The sequence below is a fragment of the Hemiscyllium ocellatum genome, chromosome 4 (assembly GCF_020745735.1).
Source record: "Hemiscyllium ocellatum isolate sHemOce1 chromosome 4, sHemOce1.pat.X.cur, whole genome shotgun sequence".
NCBI classification, from domain to species: Eukaryota; Metazoa; Chordata; class Chondrichthyes; order Orectolobiformes; family Hemiscylliidae; genus Hemiscyllium; species Hemiscyllium ocellatum.
Genome location: NC_083404.1, coordinates 57,258,665 through 57,271,265, shown reverse-complemented (window position 1 = coordinate 57,271,265; position 12,601 = coordinate 57,258,665). Strand labels below are relative to the sequence as shown.

At 38.6% G+C, this 12,601-nt stretch overlaps 1 protein-coding gene across 9 annotated transcripts in view; it reads right to left on the bottom strand.

The window, feature by feature from the left end:
- The window catches only part of ubr5 (ubiquitin protein ligase E3 component n-recognin 5), a 159,276-nt gene that overhangs the window by 23,319 nt on the left and 123,356 nt on the right, over positions 1–12,601 (bottom strand). For all 9 annotated transcript variants that reach the window (XM_060823253.1, XM_060823254.1, XM_060823257.1 and 6 more), the window contains 5 exons: positions 10,186–10,397; positions 8,566–8,796; positions 5,960–6,033; positions 2,970–3,142; positions 2,319–2,432 (listed from right to left, as the gene is read on the bottom strand). In XM_060823253.1, coding sequence (XP_060679236.1) covers positions 2,319–2,432; positions 2,970–3,142; positions 5,960–6,033; positions 8,566–8,796; positions 10,186–10,397 — 804 coding nt within the window. The remainder of the gene's footprint in view (positions 1–2,318; positions 2,433–2,969; positions 3,143–5,959; positions 6,034–8,565; positions 8,797–10,185; positions 10,398–12,601) is intronic.

Sequence of the window (12,601 nt, the reverse complement as noted above, 5' to 3'; positions counted from 1 at the left end):
GAAGGCCAAGGAATTTTTGGACTCTCTTAGATAAATTGTAAGAGTTAATTGATGTTGTTTTGTCCTCCTCCCACCCCGGTTTATTCCCTTTATTTTAAAGCTTTCATTACATTATTATCTCTGGGGGGTGGGGAGAGGGGTTTATTTATTTGTTCTCCACTTCGGGATTTTCTCCCCCCTTCTTTCTAAAAATATATATACAGGCCAGGGGGTCTAGTTAATGTAGGTGGGTGGGGTTGGGGGGAAAGAGAGGTGGTTACCTTATCCTATTTTATCTGTTTTTAGGAGCGTGGTTATTTTCTCCTGTTATTTTGTATTACTATATTTAATTATTACTTGTTTTAGTTCTATAATTTTATAGTTCTACATGTTCATACATGGTATTAATATTACCAAATATATCCAGATGTTGGTGTGGGTAGGGTACTCATTGTTAACTCTAGCTCAGTAGTATATTTGAAATTTTTTTATCCTATCATGGGGTGCCTGGGTCAAGGGTGGGACACTGGTTAAGAGGGGATATGATGGGCTTTTGGAAAGGAAGTGATGCCCCCTGGGAACAAGGGGGAAAATCTCAGTTTAAATACATTTTATATATTTTTAAATTTGGAAATACCTTTTGATTATACTGATCTGAGTGTATTAAAGAACCTTTATTTTTGTGAATTTTATATGCTCTATGCTCGGAATATTTTGGATAGGGTTTCTTCTCCCCGAGGTGTCTCGGGCTTGCCTGGTGATTATGGTTAATCAGTCGATTAAATGGTGCACCTGGAATGTCATGGGGAGTAATTCACCAATCAAAAGGAAGAAAATATTATCAAACCTCAAGAAAGAAAGGGTTGATATAGCTCTCCTACAGGAGATATACTTATTGGATAAAGAACACTTGAAATTACGACAGGGAAGACATTATTTTCCATTCTCTTTCTGTGCAAGGAAAAATATTTTGGTAAACTGGGTGGCTGAGGGCCCTCATGCACTTGCGAATTGGCACAGAATAATTATGGAATATATTCCCTGACTTTCTTACAAATATGGTGCACCAAAAAACCAAATTATTCCATAAAATATGGCAGCCCTTCTTGAATTACACAAATACAGATATCTTGGTCATCCTAACAAGGGCTTTTATTTAATTGAGATGGTGAATCTGGCTGGTCCGGGACCCCTTGGGAGAGGAATCCCGCACGAATATGGGTTTTGTTATGATCTGATGTTAACACATTCCGAGCATGTATATCACTACTCAATTTCTGTGTTATCCATCGTTTTTTTTCTCTTGAATAATGTAAGAGATTTAATCATACACTCTGGTTAGTTGTAGGTTAGATGAGTAGTTAGTTGAGTTTTGGTTTTTTTTTCTCTCGGTAGTTCTTTTTTCCTATTTGATAGATTTTGGTTATTATTTAAAATTTAATTGTATATCAATGTTTATACTTTGGTTTTTTTTTTAGTTTTCTTTTGTTACCGTGTAATAACATGCTAAACTTTCAATAAAAATATTTTAAAAAAAGCTTCCTACATACTGGATGTAAAGAAAGTGGACTTCTAACTGAAAAATAATTTTCAAGATGCTCAATAATTCCAAACCTTCTGAACTTGAATTTGATTTCCTTTACCTGCAGGAAAACTGATAAGTGCATTCTGATGCATACAACCTAGCTTACTATGTCCCATTCCTGAACTACTTATGTTCACTGACTTACAGCGACTCCTACTTTAACAACAAAACTAAAATTAGCATTGGTCCATATTCAGTCATGGCGTCATTTCTTCTTTTCCTCCAACTGCATAAATCTCTGTGATAGCTGCACTCATTTCATTCTGCTTTGGGTATCTTAACTTTAACTCTAACTTTGCCATGGTTGGTAACCATGCCTTCAGTTGCCTGGGTTCATAGCATTGGAATTTTCTTCCTAAACCCCTCTGCCTCTCTGAGGTCCATTAAGACTCTCCTCAAAATCAGTCTTCTTGACGAAGCAGTCCAAACATTTGATAACGAGGCTTAGAACCAACTTTTGTTTTAGAGCACTCCTGTGAAATGACTTGGGAAGCGTTATTATATTGTACTACTATATAAATACAAATTGTTGCTATATTCCACTGGCTTAAAAACAAGGAAAAACTGCAAGCAAGGAAGGAGAAAAGTATTTTCTAATACATGAACATTTACTTCATTGGCATCTTCTACAAAAGAAGTACAAGAGATTGAATGCTGCAGCAGGAAATGGCAGTACTGAAGGAGTAATACATTTCTGCACACAGTCCCTTACCATACATTTGATGAGAAAACACTTTGTATCTGCAGATCTTACCTCTAGGCAGTTTCTATCCACAGTTACTTCAGTTATACCTTTCCCAAGGCCTGAAAAGGAGGAATATAAACCTTGGCTTGGGCGACCAAATAAATCTTCTTTTCTAGCGTTGGGCTGGAGAAAGAGAAAGACCCAAAACACAATTTAAAACAATTTTCCCTAAAGAACTAGTAAATGAGCATTCTAATTTGAGTCTTCCTTCAAAGCTTGAGCACAGAATATAACTTGCATAGGCAGTCATTGCAACATGATTAACAGTAAAGACATCATCGTCTTACCAGATCATAGGTCTGCTCTCTTATTAGACAGAGATGACTGGTGGTGGATTAAACTGAGTCATCACACCCCTGGCAAGGGGAAAGGTTGAGAAGGAGAGTCCTTCATGGTAACCTCAGCTGGTGTAGGATTTGCTGATTCCACAATGTTGGTGTCACTTTGCATTACGAACTAGGCACCCAGGCAACTGTGCTAACCAACCTCCCAGAACCACATTCCTGATGAAGGGCTTATGCCCAAAACATCAATTCTCCTGATCATCAGATGCTGCCCGACCTGCTGTGCTTTTCCAGCAGCACATTCTTGTCCCAGAACCACAGCAAGAAACTTATAAATAAAATGCCTGAGCAGACTATTCAGTGCTCTTATGCTTACCTGTAAAAGGTGTGGTTGGTCTGCTAGAGGAATTGCTTCACCTAGAGAAACTTCAAATGGATTTGGGGGAATACAGCCAAGGAAGGTCATGGAATCAGAACGCCGAAAGAAAGGATGATTTTGGCCCGCTTCTGTGGAAAGTGTTTCATCATCTTTGTCATGCAGGCCAGAACCTAAAATGGAAAAGTCTCAGCTTTTGATCACAGCACACATATAGCCATATCCACTACTAACAAACCAAATAGTTCAATAATGAAATGCAAAAGAAATGAACTTGCCTAGCAGAATTTTAGAAACTGGAACTATGAATAATGGATACAAAAGCTGTCAATTAAATTAAAATGACTAAAGTCAATATAGATTATGTAAAGTTCCAATGACATTAATTGACATAGCTGGTTTTAAAGTGCGATGGACACAAACAGCTGCTGCATTTCATGCTCAGCACTCCTAGAATAAATTAATCTGGGGTCTTCTGGTGCATTGATTGCGGTCATACTCTGGGCCAAAACATCCAGGTGTAAGTCCCAAGGACCAAAGAGTTGTGACATAACATATCTAAAATAGGTAACTGACAAATTAATTGGTACATCATTCTTGTCAATCCAAATACTTATCAAACAAGGAAAGTATTTAAGAAATATAGGATCGGTGGCTTTGGAGAAATCTCATTTATAACCATAATCACAATTAAACACACCGAGTTAGTCCCCGAGTCAGGATCACTAGCATGTCCATTTCTGATTAGGACATGAGTGAATGAACAGGACAGTTGGCAGAGCCCTGTAAGTCTAACATAACTAACGTCCATAAAAAAAGTGAAGAAAGTAACACTTCCCTTAAAATAAAAAGACCTAAAAATAGCGTGGAGAAAAGTCCATAAAATTGCAACCACGTTGAACATAAAGCTAGAACAATGTTGAACCAAAAATAATGTCATGTTCTAACTGATACTCAGAATAAGTAATCAAACTCAATTGTAAAAAGAACAACGTGTGCCAACAAAGAATCAAAAACACAACTAACAGGTACTACAGGTTCTACAAATGACTGAAAGTTCATTATGCAGATAGGAAAAGGTAAATAAGGAAACAGGTACCAGTAACAATGAAAGATACAACTGAGTGGAATATAGAAAAAAAGTGGTGACTGCAAGTGTGCATTATGAACAGTTCACTTATAGAACAAACAACAAAAAGCCTATCCCTACGTTTAGGCTCGTCACTGTGCAAAGCCTGCATGCTCACAAACAGGTGCCAGATAGCTGCCCAAAATTGGATCTTGATTCTTATGCAAATAATTGGTGAATACCAATTAGCAACTCTTCCCAGTTTATATTGACTAATTTGAAATAATTTATTCAGTGACAGCAGCATTCTTGGAAGTGTTGAACAAAGAAAGTGAAAATAGAAGAAAGGAACACAGTGGGGTTTCAGGGGAAATGAGCCAATGCCACAAAGAGCTTTGCAGAGCTCTCGGTGCCGTGTCAATTTTCTCTTAAAGTCACAAAACAGGTATTAGGTTGTTATTAGCATTTACAAGGGCTCCACACCTTTTGTTTTTAAAAAGGAAAGACCTGTAAAGTGTCCAGAACAGTGCAGAACAGGCCCTTTGGCCCTCGATGTTACACTGACCTGTGAACTCTTCTCAGCTCGTCCCCCTATACTATCCCAAAATCATCCATGTGCTTTTCTAAGGATTGTTTAAATCTCCCTAATGTGGCTGAGTTGACTACATTAGCAGGTAGTGCATTCCACATCCTTCCCACTCTCTACATAAAGAACCTGCCTCTGACATCTGTCTTAAATCTATCATCCCTCAATTTGTAACTATGCCCCCTCGTACAAGCTGATATCATCATCCTTGGAAAAAGACCTTCACTATCTACCCTATCTAATCCTCTGATTATCTTGTATGTCTCTATTAAATCCCCTCTTCGCCTTCTTCTTGCCAATGACAACAGGTCCAAGTCTCTCAGCTTTTCCTCATTAGACCTTCCCTCTAGATCAGGCAACATCCTGGTAAATCTCCTCTGCACCTTTTCCATTGTTTCCACATCCTTCCAAAGTATGGGGACCAGAACTGTACACAATAGCCCAAGTGTGGCTGCACCAGCATTTTGTATTGTTGCAGCATGAGATTGCGGCTCCGGAACTCAATCCCTCAACAAATGAAATCTAACATATCGTATGGCTTCTTAACAGCATTACCAATCTGGGTGGCAACTTTCAGGGATCTATGTACATGGACTCCCAGATCCCTCTGCACATCCACACTACCAAGAATCTTTCCATTGACCCAGTACTCTGCCTTCCTGTTATTCTTCCCAAAGTGCATCACCTCACATATAGCTGCATTGAACTCCATTTGCTACCTCTCAGCCCAATTCTGCAGTTTATCCAAGTTCCCCTGCAACCTGTAACATTCTTCCGTACTCCACCGACTTTAGTGTCGTCTGCTAATTTACTAATCCATCCACCTCTGCCTGCATCTAAGTCATTTATACAAAAGACAAACAACATTGGTCCCAAAACAGGTCCTTGTGGCATACTACTCGTAACCGGACTCCAGGCTGAATACTTTCCATCAACCACCACTTGCTGCCTTCTTTCAGAAAGCCAGTTTCTAATCCAAACTGCTAAATCGGCCTCAATTCCATTTCTCTGTATTTTCTCCAACAGCCTACCATGTTGCAGTGTGCTAATTCTTTGATCTTCATATTATCTCTTAGACTCCTTTTAATTAAGCAGAGAGAGGTTCAATTTCTTCCCCAAAAAATCTATATTTTCTCATTATACCATCATTTTAAAATAAGTTCCGAGACATAGTTGAGAAATTCTTATTTCTGCAATATATTACAGGTCAATTACCTAGTATGTGTTATTAAAAGTCCATTCATAGATGTAAAAAAGAATTTAAAATTACAGTAAATGAGAGAATTAAATAGTCCATTCAATAATGCACAGCTCATTAAGCACAAAAGGACTCACTCTGATTTGTATCATCATCATTTTCATGCTCCGAATCCTCATTGTCAAGACCCAGCTCCAACAACTCTCGAGTCCTATGAAGATTGGCACATTACAGATATCGTTCCAAAATAAAAGTTTTAATAACTTATTTCTGGTAAGACAAACTCCATTTAATATTAACACACTAAACATGAGATAACAATTGCTTTTAAAGTTATGGCAGATGCCCACTTCCTTTAAATACCACTCAACCCTTAAATCGAAGAAAAATGAGATTTTATGCCAAACTGCTTCCTACTGTGGAATCCTCTTGAAAAACAAAACTGCCATTTGAAATAATATGATAGCACCCATTTCACCCATAGATTTCCACCCTGATGAAAATTTACTCAAGGAGGAAATATTTCGGTTACAAATTAAGCAGCTCAACAATTTGTATTAGATTTTGCATTTATAATTTAAATAGCAACATAAGGTAAGTGAACATGTTTAAAGCATTGTTGATTCATTCCCACAATTTACACAACCTAATTTCAAACAACAATGAAGCATCTCGTTCACAGTAGTACAACTCCATCTTAGAGTAGCAAAGTGACTTTATTTTCTTATATATGAAGGTAAGGATTTGACATCCACATCAAAAACTGCATTATTTTTGAATACTCAAGTATTTAAACTAAATACAGCAAATTTTTGTGAATACAAGCCATGGTCTCTTTCAAGTCATAAAGCAAAGGAACACAACCTCTGGCCGCCCATCTCTAGGCTGACCATTAAACACCAAACTACATTAATCCCATTTACCTGCATTGGCCTACAGCATATTAGGGCCTGGCATTTTAAGTACTCATCCACATGTTCCTTAAACATTGCAAAAGTACTTGCCTCCACCACCCTCACAGACATGTTTCACATGTCTACCACCCTCTAGGTGAAACAAGTTTTCCTCCACTTTCCTCCAAACCACTTAGTCCTCACTTAAACTTATGCTCTGACTTAAGACAGACTGCTGCAGGGAAGAGATCTTCACAATCTACTGTCTACATCTCTCAATTTTGTTTACCTCAGATACCCCTTCAGCCTCACCTGCTCCAAGGAACAAAATAAGCCCAGCCTAACCATTCTCTCCTCATAATGGAGACATTTCATCCCGGACTCTGCACCCTCTCCAGTGCAAACACATTCTTCTGATGGTGTGGTGACCAGAACTGCACAAGGAATTCCATCTGTGGCTTAACAGAAGTTGTAACAAGCGATCCTTGCTCCAAAATTCTATACCACTTTGTTTACATGTGCTGAGTCCTTTAGGGATCTATGGACTTATACACCAAGATCCCATCCCTAAGCACCAGATATCCTTCCCTTACTGAAATGCATCATTTTACATTTAGTCAGGTTTAAGTTCAACGCCATTGCTCTCCCCAATCATTATGCATAGCAACACTAATTTTCATGTCACCTGCAAACTTAATTATACCTTCGGCATTTACATTCAAGTCATAACGTACACCAACAGTACGGTTGCAGCACTGAAGCCTGTGGTACACCACTGGTCACAGGCTTCCAATACAAAAACAACCCACCACCACCCCCCTTTGCCTCCAGTTTGTAAGCTAATTTTGGATCCAGTTTGCCAACTTGCCTTGGATTCCATGGACTCTTATTAGATAAGTTTTCCACGTGGGACCTAGTCAAAGGCCCTTACTGATATCCATGTAATCACCTCAACTCATCAGTATATTTAGACACCCTCTCAAAACTCAAATGAATGGGATAGGATTCTCCTTTAACAAACCCACACTGACTATCCCTGATCAACTCCTGCCTTTTCAAGTATCGATTAACCCTGCCCTTCAGATTTTCTCTATAATTTCCTGACCACTGATATCAAACTAATTGGTCTGCAATTACCTGGTTTATTCCAGTTGCCCTTCTTAAATAAACAAATCACATTAGCTATCCTCCTGCCACTTCACCCATGGGCAGCAAAGCATGAAATCTGTCCAATTCTCCAGTATATGTTGATTACTTGGTTAAGCTATCAATCACACCGTAGCATAATTACTAACAAGTATCAGAACAATGTTGTTATCGGAGCTGGGAAGAAATTGGATGCTCTGCAGTTAATGCATTAGTTTCGTCCCCTCAAACCTTTATGCCATCTGTAAAACTGAAGTCAAAAGTGTGACAGAATCATCACCAGTGGGATAACTATAACTTCAAGAACATAAGTAACTCTACATCACCCAGGACAGCAATCTAGTAGCTGTCCCTTCCATGAGATTCAATACACATCTCCTCGACCATCAGTTCACTGTGGTCACAGTATACAGCAGGATTCACTGCATAAGTCCTACTTCTGCAAACTCCATTCACAAGACAAATAAGAGCAACAAGATCAAAGGGATACTGAGATCTTGCGTTATAAACTCTCAAAGACATATTTATACTGTTACCCATTCATCAAAATACCACTGTTTTGCTGCACTGCACTGGCACAAAATACTGTAGTATCATAAGCAAGACTACAAGACAGTCAATTAGGTATATTAAGGGTGGACAATAAAGTAATTTTTCTATCAACACAATGCAAAAATAGTTTTTAAAAACTGAACACAAAGTACCGTTTTCGATCCAGTTGTGGTGTATCCAACGTTGTCTGCTGGTTCATTGCTTTAATCCAGTAAATAAGTGCCTGGAAGACGTATGCTACATGCTTTAATGAGCAAACGTCCAGCACTGGCAGTACATCAGAATGCTCATCATTATGGGAACGCATGAGAGAAAGGGCATAATTGAGAAAATCACCACGTGCAGACATCATTCCTTGACGAGCATTCAACAAAGTAGCACGTCTGGGAAGATAAAAAACATTGGCAAAATTACAATGAGCATCAACATCTACAATTCATCCACAGCAAATTAGCTCAGTGCACAAGTAAATCAGACCAAATAAAGCATAAAAGCCTGCCTTCTATACTACATTTAGTTTGATAATGATTAGATTAACATTTTGTGCTCTAGAACTTGAAAATTTAAAATTTTGATTTTTAAAAAGTATTATTCTTCTGGACAGATAACATTGCTTGCTATGCATGCTAATAATACTTCTGCTTGTTAAGCACAATGGCTCCATTGAGATAATTGCAATCAAAATTAAACATGCTTAAGTAATCCATTTACAAATACGTCAACACCATAACATCAAATCAGGTCCAAGTGTGAATTCCAAAACCATAAATTTAGATTCTTACTTTATAGCAAATAAAATATTTGATGGAATATTTATCAAATTGTGTTTAGAGGCTAATGCACATGATAGGAGTGTGTAATGAATGGATACTAATGCATTCCAATTCCTCCAACTATCAAATACACAAGCTTTGAATTGAATCAGATAGTATTGATTAGCATAATTTTGGATTTCCCAACATTTAAAGGATGTTGCACACTTATTTTCCTACTTCACATTCATTCTGTGAGAATGCCTTGTCTGCACATCTAACATGTCACATCTAACATGTAATTGGGCAAAAATGAAAAACATATTCATGTTAAGCAATCCAGAATAAAAGGGGTTGCTGAGCCCAAAGTGAAATCATCCAGTTGGTGACAATTTTTATTCAACAAAAAATAACAGACTGGGCAGAAAGTTCTTCAATAACATGACACCAATGCTCATTACAACTGGTGGTCAACTACCCTCTTCATACACTTCAAAATGCCCTAATTTGCGTCAGCGCTCCCTTCCATTATAGGAACAGATTGTACAGATTAAAGTGTGTGCACAGTACTGTATCAAATCCACCTTATGCATTTAAAATTTAACACAATACAAAGTTAACAAAACTTAACAAAAATCTCTTCATGCAGAAGGGGCAGTGAAGTGTTGTCCTCCTGGAGGTATTTATGGAAATTTTATGGATAAGCGATATGAATAAAATCTTGGGGGGAGGGAACAGGTTTATATAAAGAATATTTTTGGTAGACTTTTCCCACAAAGCCAATGGCAGATTATCTCTGAGTAGCTCTACAGAAACCAGGTCACTAGCCTGAAAAGCTGTCAAAGCAGCCGGAGAACTAGCTTAATTGGGAAATTGACATCTATAGCACATAGCATTTCCAAGAATGGCATTACTCTGGAACAAACTACCTGAATAAAGTACACTATGACTTTAGCAGTTCACCTCAACTAAATGACAACATATCATTAAAATGCAAGATTCCAGAAAGTGAGGGGTTACCTTCTTCCCTCTAATGTTCTCAGACTGGCTTCTTCACGTGCTGTTAGTCTCTCTCGCCTGGCAGAATTTTGAGAAGCATGTAAAGGATGGCTGGGGTGACCAGGATCCCCTGCAGAGGACAATGCTGAACCGTAGCGTAACTGTGCCTCAGTGGAGTCCATGATGCTAACCATCCAGTTCCACGTGGGCATCAGCTTTTCCTCCACATAATTCTGAAGAAACAACCAAACAAAATCTTAAGCAATTTCCCAGTCTCGGCCTTAGCTACAAATCGAGTATGGGGTGCTGGAAAAGCACAGATCAGGCAGCCTCTGAGGAGCAGGAGAGTTGAAGTTTCAAGCCTGATGAAGGCCTTTTGCCCAAAACATCGAGATCCTGCTCCTCGGATACTGCCTGACCTGCTGTGTTTTTCCAGCACTACATTCTATTCTCTAATCTCCAGCATCTGTAGTCCTCATTTTTGGCTTAGCTACAAGTCTGCAATCTAAAATTAGTTCAACTTCCGCATTTGAATGCCATCTAATTGGGACTGTGGAACCAGAAGAGAAACAATAACCTGCCCTTCGGAGCTTAAGAACATTCAGGTAGTCCTTATGCAGAGGTGGTCCTTGTTCTATCAACCTTTCATGCTTCTTTCAGAAAACTGCAGTAACATGCTAGTTGTGGTAAGAAGAAAGTTTGGACACAGAAACTTTATATAAGTAACACGTTATATGGCAAACTGAGGGGGCAGGTGGTGAGGCAATTATTTGCATGCAGAATTAAGTTCAACTTTGAACACAAGTTCAGTGATTAATTAAGGAGGTGAAAGTGAGGACTGCAGATGCTGGAGATTTGAGTCAAGATTAGAGTGGCGCTTCATCAGGGCTCCTGCTCGAAACGTCGATTTGCCTGCTCCTCGGATACTGCCTGACCTGCTGTGCATTTCCAGCACCACTCTAATCTTGATTTGGAGATACCGGTGCTGGATAGGGGTGTACAAAGTTAAAAATCACACAACACCAGGTTATAGTCCAACAGGTTTAATTGGAAGCACACTAGCTTTCAGAGCGCCGCTCCTGATGAAGGCAACCACCTGATGAAAGGTCAACATCAGTACTTCAAACTCTTAACACCTTGTTACCACATTAAGATTGCTCAGGTTTGCAACATCTCTCTCAGTAAAATACAGAAATAAGGTCAAGAAAACATTGATATCAAGTTATGTTACTGCAGTAACACGGCAGGAGACTTAAAACAATTTTTGTGGCTTAAACAAAAGTAAAAATTCCATCAATGACAATCTGTGACTTAGGTGAGCTGGGCTACCAAATTGCCTTTCAGAAGACAAAGATTATTGGTAAGGTTTCAGTTGCTATCATGAGTGAGTGTAATTTTCTTCACAAATGTGGGACTTACAGTGGAGTAAGTGTGTGCTGGAACACTTCAAAATCTTTTAATCATTAGCTAGGAGAATCTTAGAATATTAGATTTATTCCTAACTTAAAGGAAACAACGCACCGACGTGAAGAAAAATGGAGGTTCAAATACCACAATGTTTAAAACTTGTGGCAAAATAGGAGAACTCAATAGTATTTCAATATAACTGACATTAAGAGCATCTGGAAGGAAATTTAGAATATTCGGCTTTTTTTCCACATTATGTTGACGTTTTAATCCAGAATTTTATGTATTTATTCCAAAATCTCAGACAGACACTACAAATGGTGATTAAACAGCACTTGTGAAACAGAAAAACATTTCAAAGTGCTTCACATCTACATAATTACAAACCGACGCGAAGGCAAAGAGTGAAATTCTAGGAAGGGTGAATAACAGCTTGGTAAAAGGTGGGTTTTAAAAGCGTAAACGTCAAGTAAGGCAGACAAGCTGTATGGCTCATGATTGAATTCCTGTGGGAAGATCCAACAGCTAGATGCCAGCAGTGCTTTCTAACAAAGGAATCAAAGCTTCCTCGTGTGAACGAGAAAATGAAGAACAGTTGCCATCCAAATAGAATAAGATCTTCTGTTTTAGAAAAAATGAAACAAAATGATGAAAAAATTACAAATTCATTGTTGAGCTGGTAAAGCGGTGAAGGGTCTATTCAACAAAAAAAAAACAGGTGCTCTTCTTCACACTTGCGTTGATCAACACTGGAGAAGCAGGAGACAGAGAACAGAGGTTAGTGTGAAAGCAAAGTGGTGATTTAAAATAAAAAGCAACTGGAAACTCAGGATCACCCTTACAGATTAAAAAGGTAGAGTTGCCAGTCCTACCCTACCACAGGGTTGCTCTGTCATCAGAGAGAGATGAGGAGTGGTGAATTAAGTCGAGGACAGTCCTCCATAGTAACCTCAGCTAGAGCAGGAACTGAACCCACACTGTTGGCATCACTCTGCGTCACAAACCAGCCACCTAGCCAAATAAGCCAACA